This window comes from Pseudopipra pipra, chromosome 7, assembly GCF_036250125.1.
Source record: "Pseudopipra pipra isolate bDixPip1 chromosome 7, bDixPip1.hap1, whole genome shotgun sequence".
NCBI classification, from domain to species: domain Eukaryota; kingdom Metazoa; phylum Chordata; class Aves; order Passeriformes; family Pipridae; genus Pseudopipra; species Pseudopipra pipra.
The window spans coordinates 23776565-23795610 of NC_087555.1; the positions used below are offsets into that span (position 1 = coordinate 23776565).

Here is a 19046-nt window from a genome sequence, read left to right on the forward strand (position 1 = left end):
AGCCACAATGCTACGGCCCAAGCAAGCCCAGGCTCTGTCCTGGTAGAGGTGAGCCCCAGCCCGGGAAGTTGTGCCCCCTCTCCATCCCATGGGATGCTCCACCCCCATCCTGCTCAGAGCACAGCCTCGCACGTGGTTAGAGGAACTTGTGCACAGTGCTAGTGTGTGTGTCGTCCCCCCACCCTGTTTCCCTCCCACCCTGGGCTCCCCATGCCCTGCTATCCCCCACCCCACCCTGCTGCATGCCGCTGGGTGCCAGCGGGCACTCCCCCACCCCCATGCCCCCCCTCCGCCCCCCCCAGTGGTGCTGGTGTCGGCGGTCTGTACAGCATGGCCGTGCGCTCCCCGGGGCCGGGAGCTTTGGTGCTCTTGTGTGGGGCTGGGGGGGCAGCGGGCAGCCCTGCCCTCCCCAGGTGACAACAAAGTGCTGATTTAGGAGGGTGCTGAGCATCTCCTCTCCTGCTCCCTTGAAGCCGAGGGAAGCAGGTATTGCAGCTCCACCTCCCCCCCAGCGCCAATCCCTGTCTCCCTCCCCTGGCGCAGGCAGGCGTGCTTGTCCCTGGCACCCTGGGGTGGGCACCCATTCCTGCCTGGCTACTTGCAGACACTGACCCACTCAGTGATACGACATTCCTCGCAGGCCACAAAGCAGCACCAGTGGAACTTGCAGTTGCAGCGCTCACTGCGTGTCTGCCGCAGGATGTTGTGCCCACGGCCGCAGCACAGGCTCTCACAGTTGTCCATGCCCGGGCTGGTCTTGTTGCACAGGCGCCCTTGGGTGCCCAAGGAGTCCAGGGCTGGTTCCCGCTCGCAGAAGTCGGGTGACTTCTCAAAGTAAACCAGCTCGCTGATGCCAGCCCGGCGGCGATGCCGAGCATGGCCTGGCTCCAGCTGCCCAGCATTCCGGTTGTGAGGCCGGATGAGGGTGGCCCCATAGAAGCGGTCCTTGAGCAGGGACCCCACCAGCCGAAACTCGGGCGTCACCTGCCAGCATGTCTTCAGCTGGCAGCTCCCTGAGGTACCGTGGCATTTGCACTTCCTCCTCATGTTGTCCATCACCACCTGGGCCGGGAAGGAAGGACGGAGGGGGTTAGCATGCGTTTTTGGGACTGGAGAAGCCACCATGGAGCTCTGTGTGCATTTGCACTATGGGAACACCAAGAGCTGGCATGAGCAGCCATCAGAGCTCTGGAACTGCAAAGCCAGTGAGGCTGCACCCTGTTGCTGTGCCCAGTGCAACTCATGTCCCACACCCTGTCCCTTCCCACCCTGGCAGTACCAGCTGGCCTTTATGTTTCAGCAAGGGATTGGCACCTAAAGGACAAGGTGAGCTATCTGAGCACAGGGAGGAGAAGGAGCCTGAATTTCACTGTTGCTTAGCTCTGACAGCATCAACCTTATCCTGGACCCCAGTTAAAAGCCAGCGTGGCTGCAGCTGCACTGGGACCCCCCAGTGCAAGGGTCTTCCACTCACCTCATTGCCAGTAGCACTGCAAGGAGGGCAGATGAGAGGGATTCCTTCCCCTCCCCAGGGCTTTCCTCCCATAAAGCCCTTGTTCCAGGAGTCCTGGGAGCAGCTCCACTTTTAGCTCTTGCTTGCTTTCTGGCTTTCACTGCCTCCCACCACCACCCAAATTCCAAGGAGGGATCGGAGATCCTTACAGCCTTGACTTGTGGTTTGTAGAGGCTGCAGTGAGGCCAATGCCATACATCCACCTCCCGCAAAGGGCCCAGGGTGTGTGGGCTGGGCTGTGGCTGTGGTTTGGGCTGGCCAGAGAGAGGAGCTCAAGCAGGGGCCAGAGGCTAGTGTGGTGGTTAAGGAGTTCCTTGGGCTCCCTGGGCAATACTGCTGAGCCCCCAGGCTGCATGCTGGAGTCCCCCTAGATCCACCATCCCTACAAGTGTGGCCAAACCATCAATCTCCAGGGGCACGTCACAGCCACACATCCTCACACAGCCTGGAAAGAGGCAGTTTATAATGTCCTCTGCTCTGTCCCAATAAGGTTTCCTGCTGGGCTGTGTGCCCCCATATCCATGTGCTTAACACAGGCTTCAGCAAGTCCCTTTCTCATGCGGACATCCAAATACCACTAGGAGCTCAGCTGGGGCTTGCAGACTATCACAGGCTGATCCCCCCACCCAGGGCTACGCTCTGGGGCTCAGAGGATTCCAGGGGACACGTGGCCCTGCCCAAGGTCCTGTTCCCACAATGCTAGTCCTGCCCAGCCACCCAGCTTCATGCCTGCCACATGCTGCCTGTTCCTGCCTCCTCCTTGAGGGAGACGTGTTCCAGGAGTACCTTGTTTTGGTAGGGGTAAGCAGTTTTTATTCCTTGTTTTCTTGTTTTTGAGTAAATCTCCCCGTTGCTAAGCACTTATGGTAATGAAGGCAGGTCAGGGAAATATGCCTGGAGCTCGGGGCACATGGTGGAGAGGTCTGGGCTGGGCTGGAGTTTGGCTTTCATCCTGCTGAGAGTCCTGTCTCCTGCTGGGAAGAGCCTCCACCTCACAGGTAATGAGCTGCCTGGCCTCTCCACCATGTCCTGGGTGTGCCAGCCAGAACACCAGCTGCTCGCCACCATCCCTGTCACCATCCATGGGAACACACTGACACTGGCATCCCATCCTTTCCCACATTCCTTCCCTGCTGCATTGGCTGGACCAGGAAAATTCTGCATATAGGGCTGTGGCTGGCATGGTCACCACTGGGATGGAGAGGACGGTGGTGTGACAGCTGGACAGGGACTCATTTGGTTGCAGCAGGGGCTGGAAAAGGTGGCATGTGTGTGCAATCTCCGTCACCTAAGCCATCACCCAAGTATCTCAAGCCCCAGCACCACAATACCCATCCATCCCTGACCAGCGACAGTTTATTCGCTCCCTCCTGCACAGGCAGTGCAGAGGGGACAGGACCCTGACACAGCTGGGATATCCAAGAAGCACCCATCTAAGACTTGGTCCTATGCTTTTGCCATTGGATCTTCTCCATGCACCCCTACCTGGCCACGTCCTTTCTCTGTCTCATAGACACCCAGGTTTGGCACATGCCTGGACTCGCTGGTGCTTTCTTTCGCACATTCCCAGCTCCTCCCAGACACGCTCATAAGAGCTTTATCGTAGTCTTTGTTGTGAGGGTAATGGGTAGTTCCTGGCTTCCTTTCATCCTCTCTCCCTCTCTGATCTGGTGAGTTAGGAGGACCTGCAAAGTCTCTTTCACACTCCTGCTGCTCCTTGCTGGGGAGCTTGCTCCCTTTCAGAGATGCAGGACTCCCATCTCGAGTTGGACCAACCAATAGTTGCATCAGGGCTTCCTATTCCAAGTCAAGACCAAGGTGACCATTGCCACTATCAGAGGATGCTGCACATCCCCTGCAGCTGCAATCCACTCCCCAGCTTCATAGCTGGATGCAAATAAAAGGAAAACAATCTGGATGTTTCTGCCTGGTTTCGAACCAGGGACCTTCCGCGTGTCAGGCGAACGTGATAACCACTACACTACAGAAACCCACATCCTACAACACCTGGATGCCACCATTCATGGAATTGTCACCTCCCTCCAGCACTCCAGTGTCTGAAGTGGGAGACAGGCTCACCCATAGGCAGAGCACCCTTGGGACACATGGCAACCACAGAGAGGATGCTCAGAATCAGTGAGATGCTGGAAAGCTTTGGTTCTGCAGCTACTTGGTGCAACGGAGAGGGATGGTGCATGGCAGGGCACGACACAAGCATCCACATCACTGCTCTGCTAAAGGGATTCAAGCCTAAGGACTTGGAAGGGAGGCCCACAGAGCTGCTGCATCCAGCACAGCTATTCCTTTCCTGGGAAATCCCAGCAGATTGCTCCTTATTACAGCAGAAAGATTGGTCCTAGGACTGAGGGGGGCTTGGGTGGGTGTGGGACCCACAGCATTGCTAAAAGAGCGGGCGAGGACCTGGAGAACCCATCCCCAGGCAATGTGGAAGGCCAGGATCAGCCCTGGCAATAATCATGGCACCAACAGGCACAGACCAGGCACAGCATCATCTCATTTTCCAATGCCTGGCACCCACAGCCATCACAACCCAACTCGCACATGGCTCATACCCTCATCTCAGCAAGGTCCCTGAGCTGGGCACCCTGTCCAGACATTGCTTCCCCACCTACACTGGTACCATTCCCTCCTTTATTCCTTCAGTCCCACTCTGCCTCTGCCTCTAGCTCCCAGGCTTCTTCCATCAGTCCAGCTCTTGTCTCTGAAGCCACCAAGAGCTGACATTGCCAGTCCCATGCCTGCCTGCCCTTGGGGATAAGCAGACCCCAGGCATTTTTGCTGTTGCTGGATCCCACAGGAAACATTTCGTGACATACTGCTAGAGGAAATATTCCTCTCTCACCTTCCCTTCCTTCTGCAGGGGCCTGTATCATTTCCCTTGGGAAACAGGCAACACAGACCACAAATTTCTGAGCACTGCCAGGAGTCACAGAGATCTGGTGCATGCAGAGATGCAAGGGAGTCAGGATGAGCGCTGGAGTCAGAACTGGAATGGGGTCTTGCCCAACTTGGGGCAGAGCAGCCTGCAGAGGATTTAGCTGCATAAGACTGAGTGAGCCTTCACCACACACAAGCAAAAAAAGCCAAACAAGACAAAAGCTTCTACTTTCCCCAAGCATTTACAGCTTGGCCAAACTGGGATGGCTTCTCCAGGGTGGTAAAGCTCAGCTCCAGCACCAGGGAAGGGCACACATCAAAGTCCAGCTCTGCAGCATCATAGCTGCCTTCAAACATGTTCAAAACAAGAGGCACATCCAAATGTCTGAGCCATCCCAAGGAAACACTCCCTGTGGAATTCTGATCTTTAATTATTTATTCATGCAGCCACTACACAGCCCCCTGCACTGCCCTGGCAGTATGTGGCTGGGGTCTTGGGGACAAATATCCTGCTAGATTCATGGGATGGGGTCCTCCAGGCTCCTGCTGGGAGCAAAGGCAGTCAGGGAAATGCAGCCATCCTCCCAGCCTCTCTTGCCTGCATGCTTCTTGGCTCCAGTGTAGGCTGCTTTTAAATATCAGCTTCCAGACAGAGTGAGGTACTAATTAGTACCTTTAACAAGACCTGACATCATAAGAATGGAGGGGAGGCTGTCCTGCTTGCCTGGACAGGCTCCAGCACCCCTCTATATCTGGAGGATGAGGCTGTGGGTTGTCACCTCTGCTCCCAAGGGGATGCTGCATTTCCCAGCTGGTATAGACGCCCACTGCCTGGCTCAGTCTTGCTCACATCTGCCTCCTCAGGACCCCGGCTCTCTTTCTAGAGGCAGAGACGTGGGTGGGTGCTACAGAATCTGTGCTGTGTCCCCATGATGCCAGTGACTTTTTCCTCCCTGTCTTTAGCTCCCTTCCACTGCAGTGCCTGAGAGGCAGGAGCTGGAATCATTGCTGTGCCATCCCAGGAGCACCACTGCAGCACAGGCAGATGACAGTGGCCTGGGACAGTGTCCCTTGGCAAGGGGACAGCAGCAATGCTCATAGATACCTTTCCCAGCAGAGATGCTCGACAGACATCTCTTTGCAGCCCTGCCCCTCAAAGGGCATCACTGCCTTTGCTTTGGGCAAAACTGGGAAGAGAGTGTGCCTTGGGGGAAATCCCAGCCTCACACATGTCCCACAGCAGCCAGCATGAACCCCTCACAGCCCTTCCACACATGTCCTGGGGGCCCTGTTCCCACCACCATCTCCCCACAACTCTCCCCATTGTTCCACTCACCTGCCGGCCCACACGGTTGTTGTGGAGCCGCATGCGAGAGTGGATGTCCCTGTAGGTTTCCCGGGAATCGAGGAAATCCTTGGAAAACTTCTCCCCATAGTCTATGTCAGGGCTGCACCCTCCCCATTCCCAGGAGTCCTGGAGGCCGGGGGTCTCTGCCGGCATGTGCTCCATGTGCACCCCATGCACCATGCCTTTGCCACGGTTCATGGCTTCCAGCTGGAGACGATGCAGCTTGCGCCGAAAAGCCTCCTCATCACCCCGGCGCTTCTGGTCACAGCCACAGGCCTGCAGCTTCCCGAGGGCACAGGCGTTGGATACAGCGTGCACCACACCAGCGGCGGCAATGGCGTAGGCAAAAGCGCTCTCTCGAAAGCCTGCAAGGAAGGAGAGAGTGGGGCTCAGGCTGGGTGGCATGACCCCTGTGGGGGGCTGGATGAGCTCAGCATCATGCTGGGGTGTAATAAGTCAGAGGTTCAGCTTGTGTCTTGTTTTTTCCTGATGCACCAGCTTCCACCTGGAACATAAGTGAATCCCCACTCTGTGCTCTCCAGCCCCATCCCCACCAGGACACACTGCTGCCCTGAAGCCCAGCCCTGCCCCAGCTGGGACACCAGCTTCCACCATCACCCTGCTCTCACATTGCCCCAGGAGATGCCACCACAGTGCTGCTCAGGCAGCAGTGTCATGGCTCTGAGGCAGTACCTTCTCCCCACTCCACTCAGTTTCCTACTACATTAAATATAATGCTGGCTGAGGAATACTTCTGCTGAGGAACGGGCCATTTTTGCTTACTAGCAGAGTGCAGATCAGGCAGTAACAGGAGCAGGCAGCACTGCTTGTCGAGCCCCATTCGTCTGTCCATGTCCCTTCCCTCCCTGAGCCCCGCCAGCTCCCACAAGAAGCTCTAAATGTGATACCACAGTGGAAAAAAAATAAGCATCCCTAGTCAGTTAGAGCATGCCATGACCACACCATGCACTGCCAGGGCCGGCAGCTGGTTGTCATTAAACGCTGGGGGAGCTAGGATGTCCGCAAGCATCATTAGCTGGGAATGGGGCAGATGGGGACAGGGACAGATCCCAGAGAAGGGGTCCCATGGTGCTCTGTGGGGCTGCAAGCTGGGCTGCCTGAGGATCTCTTGGCTTCACTGGAGTCAGGTAAAGACCTTCTCCTACCCGGGAATTTCTATTTCATTTGAAATGCAAAGTAATATTTTTGTTTGTAGTTCGCAGGCCAAGCGGGGAGCCCACAGCGCCCTTTGCTTTGCTGCACAGTGACCAGCCCCAGCACGAGGCAAGAAAGGAAGGAGAACCAGATTTTGTGCTGTTGTTTCACACGTGAATAAATAAATAGCTGGAGCTCCCAGCCTCTCTCCCTCTGTTGGACAAGAGCAATTTGATCGGCCCTGGCTTTGCCACAGCTGAACAGATAATAGGTTTTGGGGCACTTTCTTTAGCAGATCCATGCCATCAAATGGGGGTCTTGGGTGAGCACCCCAAAGCACAGATCCTGGGCAGGGACTCTGCCAGCTCCCTGCCTGCACTGCAGAGTCAGGAGAGGTGAGAGCACAACCGCTCCCCGCCGCCGTCGCCTGTCCTTGGCAGCGCTCCCCATCACGCATGTCTCCTCCGTGGTTCGCTGCTGCCCGCTGAGCAAACACTATGATCTTATTAAAGGGAAATGAAATGCAGCTCGGAAACCTGCATTTAAAGTCATGCTGCTCTTTTGTGTGTTAATTTGACACTGGTGCATTTAAAAAATTAACGAGGCGCTGCTTAAAAGCCAGCAGGAGTCTCTCCCAGCTTCCCCTTGGTGTGGGACAAGCTTGCTCTCAGCCTGCCTCTTTCCATGCACAAGTTGAACAACATTTTTCAGCGGGCAGGTAATGGGGCTGCTGGTGCATACACTGTGCTGTGCAGCCTCCCTGGGGAGAGCGCTGGCAGGCAGCACCTGCAACACACCCACAGCGCTGTTAGAGCAGGAATGCCCACATCTGGGGAACTTCAGTCCCCAGCTGAGCAATGGAGGATGGAGAACCAGCACAGAAAGGTCTCCTTGATTCCCAAATGCTCCCCATATCAGTTCTCTGACTCCACAGTCTGGGCCCGCTCCAGCCCTTCATAAGCCAATGGTGAGCACAGCCCAACTTGTCACTGTCACCCTGCTCAGCATCCCCAGCTCCTCGCACAGCCGGTGCACGGGGATGGAGGCAGCAAACCCTGCACCCAGCACAACACTCTCCTCTCAGCCCTGCCTTCCCATTAGCCTCTTTCTCACACATTTCTCCAGCCTAACAAATAATTTCCCATGTGGCATCTCCTTAAAATCCCTTCTGGAGCCCAGACAGAAGCTCTACCCCACCCAGTCCGTCTAGCAAGCCCGTCGTCTCCTTACACGTAAAGAGGTCAGGTTCGTTTGGTGTCCTCCACGGCTGGGAAGACCTTGGGGTCAAGCCCCAGTCCTCCTTCCTCTACTGCTCTTCAACCATATGAGAGTTGATGGATGAGGCATGGGTCCTTGCCCTGGAGCTGCCATCCTCTAGGCTGTGACCAAGCGACAGACTGGCCCCCAGAGCACAACATCACAGCGTTCCAGGAGTCTTGTTCCCATCTTGCCATGGTCATTTCCCTGTTCAGTATCACTCTGCCTGACCTCGCCACTCTTCCCTGCCTTCTCTGCCTTCTTCCCTCACCTGCTCTCATGGGGAGCTGTGAGAAAAGGGGAGGAGATGGCTAAGGCAGCACTGGGACTACAGCAGCCATGACAGCATGGTTCTGCTTGGAGGTTCAGTTTAGATTCCTTGATCTACTCCAGCCACAGCAGAGGCAGAGGATTGAAGCAAAGCAATGAGCAACATGGCTGCAGGTGACAACCACCAGCCTTGTGGGCTCAGTGAGGGTGGGAGCTTCCAGGAACCACAGCTGAGAGCAGCATGTGGTAGCCAGCCCAGAGCCCTTTGGAGGGAGGCTCTCCAGCTACCCTAGCCACCTAAGACCTTGGCAGTGATTTTTGAGTCACCATATCCCTCCAGAGATCACAGAAGAGGTATAGCTGTGGGAGGAATTAGAAGTATTGATGCCACCCTGACACCACCACTGGCATCCAGCCTGCCATGTATTCAAAGGTCTGTGCTGGGCAAGGAGGACAAGTCTGAAATCCCAGCCTGAGGTCAAATCCCAAAGTGGCTTTCTCAGCAGGGGAAAGTTTTCCCTGTCAAGATGTGCCTAGGAGGTGGGGGGTCATTTAACAGGACCTCAAGTCCCAGCAGCACTGGCTCTGCCATGGTTGCTGCAGTTCCTCCATCTCTCATGTGGATGTGGGATGAAGGCAACAGGGCTGGCTCAGGCACAGCTGTGGGCTCCATGGTCTGGAGACCAGGGAGAGCTGGAGTCATGGCCTTCCTCTCGCAGCTCACCATCACACCCAGGCAGCAACTCTCTCACAGCACCCATCACTGAGTGGGATCAAGGGAGCAGGAAGGACAGCCTCATCCAGGCTCACCCTAGGGTACCCCAGGGATGCTCAGCTGTCCCCTTCATGGGCAGAACCCCCCAGGAGTGGGGCGTAGCTGCCAGGAGCTGTGGGCATATCGCCCCAGCCCTGATATAAGGCAGAGGAGAGCTTCACCCGCCACCTCTTGTGAGTCCTGCCAAGACAGCCAGTCCCGACATGCTGCCTCTTCCCCAGCCCTGCTCCCTCCCCTCTCCCTAATTAAACTGCAGGTGAACCTGCCAGGGTCTGGCCCAGCACCAGGCGCTAAATGCCTCCCTGCAGATCCCGACTTGCCTCCCTGCACCTTCTTGAATGTGCCAGGAACAGCCCGCAGCCCTCGCTCCTCGTTTGTCCATGGTGCTCTGAGCCAGCAGCCCTCTCCATTGTGCTGGGTGCAGGGAGCCAGGCCCAGCCCTGCATCCTCGGGAATGCTGCCTGGGCCCCAGGGTCTCACTTACACCCATCAGTGGGGGGAAGGTCCAGGGAATGGGGGCACCCACAGGGATGAAGCCAAGCATCCAAAGCACCCACATGTGCTTCGGGGCCAGGTGGGCAAAGCCCTTGGCTTGCCCGGGGGTACACAAAATCCTGCCAGCAGCCCAGCTGCAGGTGTGCCAGGCCAGGCGCTGCGGTCTGCGGGCACTGGAGCTTGGCTGGGACTGTGCAGAGCTGGGTGCTGGGGTCCTGAGCTTGGCAGCATCTCCCCGGATAGCTGTAACAGCACCTGCCTCCCTTAGCACACAGGAAAGACTCCCCAAGCTCCATTTCGCAGCTGGCTGGGTCACAGCACCTGGTGTTTCCAGCTTTGCAGGGAGTTCCCCACTCCTTGCTGTAAGAAATCAAGATTTGGCCATGGCCATGGCCATACAGACCCCTTGGCACCAGTGAGCCCTTCTAAGGTGGCCACAGGGCATGCAAGCATCACCCATCCCTCCAAAGGCTGCAGGAACCAGGAGATACTGCACTCCAGAGCTGTGTCCCCTCCATCCATGTCCCCCTCAACATCCAGCCCCTCCATGAGGGTCCCATTTCTTTCAGAGCTCCATATAGCTCTGAAAGGTTGCAGGGAACAGCAACCTTTGGGATAGGTTGGGATAAGCAAAGGAGAATAGTCAGTCCCATAGCACACTTCAGACAGCCCCTGCCCGGCAGCCAGACAGTCCCAGCCCTGCTGGCATTGCACATGCATACGAGACAAGGACCAAGACTCAGTGACCCACCACCATCCACAGCTTGGTTTCTGGCAGGCAGCCAGGCATGGTTCAGCCCAGTCAAGCCACACAGTGCCTGATAGCCCACAGATGCTGTGGTGGGACCACATACCAGGAGCAACAGGCCATCCCTCCAGCGAGGTGGACACAACTGTGCTGCTCACCCTTAGAGCAGGAGCAGGGGACCTATCTCCATTGCCGGTGCAGATGCAGCCACCTGCCTCCACCTCACTGCTCCATCCTCCTACATCTCCTGGGGCCAGGGGAAGATGTCTCTGTCAACCAAGCCAGCACATGGAGTGAGAGGGAGGTACAGCAGAGAGGGATGGGACCAGGGACAGCACTGGAGGGTGCTGGCAGGAGTGACTGTGTCAGAAAATGGGCAGGAGGGTGGTGAGTACATAGGCAGCCATCTCAGAAGCCTGGAGAGACTGGATGAGTATTTGCAATAGCAATGTTGAGCCTGGATGCCTGTGGAAGGGATGTTGGCCAAGGAGGATGGGGGTGCAGATGGCACTGGAGACTCAACAAAGGGTACAAGGGACATCCCATACCCCAAGGGTGCAGCACCAAAAGACCAAACCTGAAAAACCCACAGACCATGGCAGGTCTCAAAAGAACCCAGGGCCTCTGTGAGAGCAGGGATGGTTAACTTCTGGGCACCCCTCTGCTTGCCCTCTGCTAACCTGTTGTTGGGCCTCACAGCTGCTGTTCCCTGCACCCCAGGAATGGAAGCATGTCCTTGCTGCCTCTGGCAGGTCTGTGCTCTGCCCAGGATGCTGTCAGCATCCCTGTCACCAACTATGCTGCCCAGAAGCCACTCCAGACTCTGAGCCCTATCTGACTTGAAGCCTCTTTGCTCCTTCCTGGCTCCTCAGGGCTTGCACTCAAACTTTTGGGATCAGCTCAGTGGGATGAGGAGACAGGCACTCATTTGCTATTGTGCTCTGCTCCATCCCCAGGGGGATGAGCACCCTGGATACTGGACAGAGTGTGGGACAGGCACTGTAGGACAGCTTGGGACAGTGCTATACCCTGCCCAGCTCATGCCCCTACTGGGGAAGATGTGAGAGATGCAGGAGGATGGGGCAGAGTTGGGGAGAGGAGCCAAGTGGGGAGAGTGGGAGGGAGAAGCTAGCTACAAATAATTTAAAGTGAGATTCATGCGTGGCTGAACTGATGGCAGAAGAAGTGGGAAAAGGAATGAAAGATTAAAGGGGTCTGTCACTTCGGGTTACAAACAATGATCCTACAAGCACGTTGCGTTCCCAGGCACGGCAAGGATGCGGCAGGGCGCAGAGCAGAGACCTGGTCCCCGGGGGTCAGATGCATTAATGTCAACGGCAGAGTCTGCACCCCTCGCTTCCACCACTCGCCTCTCCTCCAGTACCAGGCTCCAGAGATGCATCCAGCATCCCTGCTCTGATGGCTGCATCTGTGACAGATGAAAGGCGGAGCTCAGAGCTCCAGCACTGTTATTGAGGGACACGAGTGGGCTGGAAGCAGGCCAAGGCACCAGCTTCAAGGCTTGCTCCATGTCAGAATGGCTCTGACCAACTGCACGGGATAGCCTGGGTGCTTGGGGCTCATCCTGCACCCTTTGCTGCCAAAACAGGAGTGCCATGAGGTGCCTGTCTGCTCTGCTGCTCCAGCCCTACCTCCATCCTTCCCTGCTACTGGGTGTTGGGTCTCCATTCCAGAGAACGGAATCCCACCAGTACTGAGAGCCTGGGCTGAGCCATATCCAAGAGCTCAGGACTGGTGCAAGAGTCCAGGGTCTGTGGAAGTCCCCACTCCCATCAGTCACAGCCCTGACAGCAGGAAGGACTGCAGTGGCACATAAGACACAAGTGAGATGCAAGTCACTGGCCCCCAGCAGCCAAGGTGGGCTGAGTGAGGGATGTAGGTCAATGCTCTCTGCTGCTGGTGCTTCTCACCCAGCTTGGTGGGAGCCAGAGCAAGGAAGCTTGTCTGGGTGTGTAAGCAACTTGAGCCAGCAAGTCGATGTCTCCTGCCGCCCCGAGGAGACTAGAAGTGAACTGCATTCCTCAGAGGACCTGGAAATAACTCGATGCTTATCAGGGCTGACAGTCCCCACCCTCCCTGCCAGGCCCTAACCTGGGCGCTGCTCACAAGGGAAGAGAAGCTGCCCTTCTCCAGGCACCAAGGTTCTGAGAGTGACCAGGGCTGCTCCATGGCAGGACCACAGCCATGATGCAACACATGCTCCAAGGTAGCATACTGTCCAGTGAGGCTGTCCAGGCTGCCCTGGACATGAGGGACCTTCAGACATCAAAATGCTTCTGTGCCCCCCTCTCCAACCATCTCCCCACCTGCTACAGCCACCTATGGGCTCCTGTCACCACATCTCCTCAACAGCATGTAAGCCTCAAGCTGCCAATCTCTCCTCTGTGAGACTCTCCTTGTAGTCCCAGGGAAAAAAGATGTAGGATGTGGATGTTTAGAGAAGAGGGGATGGACACAACTCTGCTGGGCATTAAGCTAGAAGGCTCACAAAGCAGGTAGGTGAGCAGTTTCTTTGATAGTTTTCACCTTCTTTGGGACCTGGAGGAGTGGTATGTGTGCTGGAAACCTTGCCTGCCCTCAGTACCCTACTGCATGCCGCTGGTACCATATCATCCTCTCCTGCCCATGGTCTGAGACAATGGGCACTTAGAAGTGTGCTAAGGCCCAGGCTTCAAGAAAGGGTACTTAGGTGAGAAGATACGTTCATGTCCTGTAAAAGAACCCATCAGGTCACAGCCTTAATCTGCACCATGCAGGGCAGTCCCTCTGCATGCAGAGTCGGCTCCTGAGGGAAAGAGTATCCATCAGGGAGACTGAAAAAGGCAGAGCCAGCCATGACTGCAAGGGAGATGAGGAGACCATGGCACCAGGGCTTGGAAGAATGTGGAGAGCTAGGAGAGCTCTCCCCGCAGGGCAGCTGGGGGCTCTGTGGGAAGACGAGCCCCCAGGAAAGCCTATATCCCTGCCCTCCTGTGTCACCATGCTTTAGGGTCCCACAAAACAGAGTCCTTAGCTCTCTGTGTTGGAGAGCCAACACAAGGCGAGGACTCCAGGGTGACAGGCTCACAGAGGTATGTCCCACTAGCATTCAGCTAGTGGCATTTCAGCTCACCATGACACACTGAAACACCATACCTGGAGCAGGAATGAGCCGAGACGCTCATTGCATCCACCAAATCAAATCCCAAAGCATGGCATCCACCTTCAGACCCACCAACTATGCTGCACACCCATGGCACTGCTCCAAACACCAGCCTGCTCCACAGGGGGAGAAGATGCCAGAAAGTGGTGGGGCCTGGAAGGAGCCTTAGGAGCAGCTGGGGCTGGTAAGGGAGGAGCATTTCAGGACAAGGGCCAATGCAGGCACAAAGGTGCATGGAGCAGCTTTGCACAGTGCAGTGGTCCTTGGTCTGTCAGACCCTGAGGTTTCTCTGCTTTCATCCATGAGGATGCTGAAGAGCTGGTCTCATCCCCTGGGCCAAGGAAGAGCTGTGCAGGGGCCCATGGGGAGTCCATGAGGGCTCCTAAGAGCAGGGGCTGGACAGAGGGAGAGGAGGGGAGCCATCCAGCCTTACCTCTGCTGAAAATTATGCTCTCATATGGAATCTTGTTCTTGGTCTCAAGGCTGGAGCAGTTCCAGCGCTGGTCCCGGAACTGGTGCTGGCACTCATGGATGGCAATCTGGATACCCTGGATGGCCGAGGCGGTGACGTCAGGGTGGCGCACACACACCTCCAGCTGCCGCCGCGTCAGCCCCGGCAGGGTCAGGCACACCGTGTTGGCATTCAGCACTGGCTCCGATGGCAGCTTCAGGCCCAGGATCTCATTGGAGCAGGAGCTGGGAGGTAAAAGGACACTCTTGAGCTCAGAGCAAGCAATGTGTCAACCACTCATTTTTCCATTCGGGGAGGGGGAAAAGTTGGGGGGAGGACACACATGGAGAAGCGAGATACTACACAGGACAGACTGTGCTCACTGCCTCTAGGGAAGGCTGGGAAAACCCTGGGCACAACGGCAGCTCTGCCAGGCAGAGATGTCCCAGCAGCACTGGGGCTGCAATCCCTTCCAACCCCATGAGCACAGCCCAGGCATCCTGACCGCCTGTGCCCAGCAGCAGCCAAATTTGGCCCTCCTGACTCTGGACCCCAGCATCTCCCAAGGCTGCACTCCCTCTGTGTGCTCCCCCAGGGATCTCCCACACTGGCCACGAAGTGCAGATTCTCAGGCACAGATTGCCCCAGCTCACCTTCCCTAGAAAGCATGGTTTTCCCCTGGGGAGAATCTAGAGACCCTGGAGTAGGAGGCTCATTCCAGGTCCAGCTCCATCCCTGTTGCTGGCTGATCTGCCCCCTGCATCTTCTGTATCCCCCCCACACTGCTGGTCCTCCCAAGTGAGGTAAATAAAGGAACCAACCTCTTCCTTTCAGCTCAGAAGTGAAACCTGGAGCCAAGCACTGTGCAAAGTACCCTCAAGATCCCAGCAACAATCCCAAGTCCACCATCACATCCTAGCCCCATTGAACCCGATGCCAGTTGCCACAGAAGCATCAAGACCAGCAGATGGACGGGTGCAAGGAGAAGCACATGACTCATGGCAGGGGTGCAAGTACTTATACAAATAGAGAGGCTACCTGGGGAAACACGAAAGAAGATGGAGTGTGGGTAGATGGGATGTGGGATGTGGGGAGACAAAGCATGTCCAGAGACAGATGCCTGGAACTAAGACAGCAGTACACATGACAGATGGATACAGAGAAGGAGATGGTAGGAAGTGTTTGCCCAACTCCAGGGAATGGCTTGAAGGACCCTGGGATCAACAGTGTCCAAGCGGAGGACCCACAAAGCAAGCAGCAGGCAGTGGGATGCCAAGCAGCATCCAGCAGCTTGCAGCAGGGTCCACTGGGAGCTTAGCACCACCCTGCTGCTTGCTCATGACAGCTTGGTCCCTGCTGGGAGCTCTCTCCAGGAAAGGTTCCCTTTTCCCTGGGACAGTCAAGAGCTGGGTCCCTGGGAGGAGCAAGGAGCTTGAAGCCCTCTGAACTTGGATTACAGAAACAAGACTTGGAGGAGCATGCTGGAGGAAGGACTGCAACTGCCAGGTCTTGGGGAGAAAGGTTACTCCCCCTCTGCTCCTTCAAATCCTGCAAACCTGGTGCAGGTGCATGGACAGAAGCAGCTGTCGGGGATCAGGAGCTGAGTTCCCCAGCTCAGCGCTCAACCAGCTCTGGAGGAGGGGTTCAGCCCCAGGGTCCCTGCTGAATTACAGCTTGCTCAGGGGGAAAGAAAACTGTCAGGGCCAGGCTGCTGCTTTCTCCAGCTTTCTAAGGGTGTTTATACCCATCCCACCACTTTCCTGGGTGGTATATAGGTCTACCCCAGTGCAAATCCACAGTGACTGCAACAGGAAGAGTCGAGGTGGACCAGAGAGGAAGGGGGTGCCTCCCTCCAAAGCCCCTACACAGGAGAGGAAATCTGCCCGGCTTCCTGTGCTCATTCACACTGTCAAGCAAGCCCTGGCTGACATGAGATGCACAGCAGAGTGCAGCTACCACCATCCCCAAGCCCAGCAGCTCCTGCCCCAAGCACTGCAAGGACCTTGTTCTCTGCCTGTCCTGAGCCAGAGATCGTGCCTGCCATCTTTTTCCAGGGCATCCCGGGATGGGGGGGGATGTTATGGTCCTTCTCCCTATTGTACTGCAGGGAAACTGAGGCAGGGGCCTCAGAGAGCAGAGGGCAAGTCCTTCTGCGTTTTGCTCCACCCAGGGCTCAAGGGGGCCAGGGACCGGCAAGAAGCTGTCACTGTCACACTTAGGAGGACACAGCGCTCCCCCAGCTCTCTTCCCCCTTGAAATCTGGATTTAAACTTGATTTCACGGTGACAAGCCCCCAGGTCACAGGCTGCAGCGGCTGCTGCTTTAATTAATACAAGTCCCAACGTTAACAAATTATATTTAAAGGGGCTAGAGGGAGGGGGAAGGGCGGGGGACACCCCCCCCAAACACACTCATATCAGCACCAGGGTTAACCCCTGGCTGCCTGCAGTGCACAAGTTTGGGAGCGGGCCGAGGGGAGCTAGAAACAGGCAGGGGTGGTGAATGTGGGGGACCATTTTCTGGAAAGCGAGCAGCCCCTTCTTATCCCCCTCGCCTTTAGGATCGGCGGAACCAGGGAGGGTACACAGGGCGATTCAGTGGGCACCGAATCCCACGGGAGTGACATCCCTGCCGACGTCGCCCCGTCCTCCGAGGTGAAGGGGGGAAACTGAGGCAGGCAGGGCGGGTGCTGGAGGAGCTCCGGCCGGGGAGGAAGGGGGACAGCCTCCCGGAATGGGGGAAGCCGCGCATCCCGCTGGCGCTCCGTCGGGACGGGGGAAGGCGGAGGGGGAGCAGCGGTCCTGACAGCGCCTTGAGCGGGGGGCCGCCACCGTGCGGGGCCGGGCCGGGGCGGCAGGACCCCCCCGGAGCGTCATGAGCAGACCGCCCCCGGTGCGGGACTGGGCGCGGCGGCTTCCCGGCGCCCTTCCCGTGGGGCCGGGGCGCTCGGCGGCGGGGCTGGGGATGGGGGGTGCAGCTCCTACCTGGGTACCCAGAGGCTGAGCAGCAGCGAGCAGAGTCCGTGGGCCAGGGCCGGGCGCATCTTCGCTGGGGCAGCGGCTGTGCGGGCTGCGGGCGGGCGGGCGCCTTTGGGGCAGGGGCGGCGGGGCTCGGCGCTGCTCTCTGCCCGCTTTGTTTGTTGTGGGTTGTTTGCTTGTTTGTGTTTTCCCCTCTCCTCCCTCTCACTGGCTCCCTGCGCGCCGGGGCTCGGCTCGCCGGGGCGGCTCTGCCATCCTCCCGGGATGCCCCCCCCGCCTCCCGCCGCCCCGGCGCCCTCCGAGCCCGGCGAGGGCTGCGCGCCCCCCGCCCTGCCCGCCACCGCCCCGCCGCGCACAGCCCCCCGGCTCAGCCCCCCATGGCGGGACGCACCGGGGGGCCGGGGGGGCCCTCGGCCCGCGGGGTGCTCTCCCCCGCCGCTCCCCAGGGCGCCCCGGGGCTCCGGGGCCGCGGCGAGCGTGGGCAGGGCTCGCCGGGCGAGCGGCTCCGCGGCTCCCGCGGAGCCCGCAGGCACATGGGGAGCCGCGGCCCCCCCGCCGCCCCCCGCCGCCGGTGTCGCCGAGCCGCCGGCGGAGCGGGCAGGGTCGCGGACGGAGCGCCCCGGGAGCGCTGGGCGCGGAGCGGCGGCGGCAGCGGCTCTGCCTGGGATCGCGCTGCGCCGAGCATTACTCAGCGCCCGGAGCCCGAGTCCCGACACGTCCAGACAGGAGCCCGCGGGGGAAGGACGGGGCAGAGGGTGGCAGCGGGGCGGGGAGCCGGCGTGTCGCACGCAGCCTGCCGGGGAGGGAGCGGGCGGCGGGGGGGCGAGCGGGCACGGGCGGCGGGAGAGTGGGCGCGGGGCGGGGGGCACGGTGTGTGGGGTAAGCGTGCACAGCGCGGAGAAGTGTGTGTGGTGGGTGTGCTCAGCGTGGAGGGGTGTGTGCGCGGTGTAGGACAAGTGTTCGTGGTGTGGGGTGAGCATATGCGGCGTGGGTCTGGAGCGCGGGGAGAGGTGAATGTATGTGGCCCGGGGGCAAGTGTGCACAGTGTGGGGGACTGTGCGTGGGGTGTGAGGTGAGTTTGCACGGTGTGGGAGCATGTTAGTGAGGACTTGAGGGAGTGCGTGCAGCTTGGGGGAGCGCTCTCAGGGCATGAGAGAAGGGTGCTGTGGGCGTGGGGTGAGTGTGCACAAAGAAGTGGAGTGTGCGGAGAGTGCAGGTGAATTTGCATGGCATGGGATAAGCATACACCAGCTGTGGAGTGAATGTGCACAGTGTGAGTGTGCACCTAGTGTGGGTGAGTGCCCAGGGTGTATGGCATGTGTGAGTGTGCAGGGGGACATGGGCGAGTATGCACAGTATGCGTGAACGTGTGGGACCCTTGTACGCAAGCACAGTGAGAATACACTGCATGAGTGAGTGAGCACGGCAGAGTGAGGGTACATGGCATGTGATGTGTGTATGGTGTGGGGTTAATGTACAGGGCATGGGTGTGAGTGAGCAGGTACTAGGTATGGAGGGAGGGTGCATGGCATGGGGTGAGTGTGCATAGTGCAGTGAGTGTGCATGGAATACAGAGAGTGAGTGGTGAGTGTGAGCATGCGTTGAGTATGGAGAGTATGACTGCCCAACACAATGCACGTGTGCACCGGGTGTAAGCCAAGTGTGTGCAGTGTGGTTGAGTGTGGATTGAGTATGGTTGAGGCATAGGGTGAATAGGCAGAGTATGGGGGCATAGGGTGTGCGTGGGGGATGGAGAGAGTGCATGTGGTGTGAGGTGTTTGGGGAGTTAGTGTACATGGGGCACGGAGTGAGTGAGCACTGGGAGAGGGCTGTGCATAGCATGGGGTATGTAAGGAGTGGAGATGGGTGTGCCAGTGGTGTCAAGTGTGCAGGGAATGCTGAGGGTGCACAGAGGTATCAAGGTATGCACATGGGGGCTCGAGGTGCTGGCACATGCTGCAGGTGTGCAGGAAGGCTTCTTTGAGAGTGAGGCAT

At 58.0% G+C, this 19046-nt stretch overlaps 1 protein-coding gene and 1 non-coding gene across 2 annotated transcripts; both read right to left on the reverse strand.

Moving 5' to 3' along the window:
* Window positions 1-211: 211 nt before the first annotated feature.
* On the reverse strand, window positions 212-17793 carry WNT10A (Wnt family member 10A). The gene is made up of 4 exons (XM_064661170.1): window positions 17058-17793; window positions 14056-14318; window positions 5748-6124; window positions 212-1062 (listed from the first exon to the last, which is right to left on the reverse strand). The coding sequence occupies exons 1-4, from the start codon at window positions 17114-17116 to the stop codon at window positions 595-597; spliced, it is 1167 nt and encodes a 388-aa protein (XP_064517240.1). The 5' UTR covers window positions 17117-17793; the 3' UTR covers window positions 212-594.
* On the reverse strand, window positions 3432-3504 carry TRNAV-GAC (transfer RNA valine (anticodon GAC)). Its single transcript has one exon. It is a non-coding gene; the product is annotated as a tRNA-Val (tRNA).
* Window positions 17794-19046: the final 1253 nt, after the last annotated feature.

Bases quoted from the DNA above. Each gene is read 5' to 3' on its own strand.
- WNT10A (XM_064661170.1), bottom strand. From the start codon at position 17,116: ATGCGCCCGGCCCTGGCCCACGGACTCTGCTCGCTGCTGCTCAGCCTC. The intron at 14,319-17,057 runs GTAGGAGCTGCA...TTTACCTCCCAG, and splicing joins CTCAGCCTCTGGGTACCCAG to CTCCTGCTCCAATGAGATCC. The intron at 1,063-5,747 runs GTGAGTGGAACA...TTCCCGGCCCAG, and splicing joins ACAACCGTGTGGGCCGGCAG to GTGGTGATGGACAACATGAG.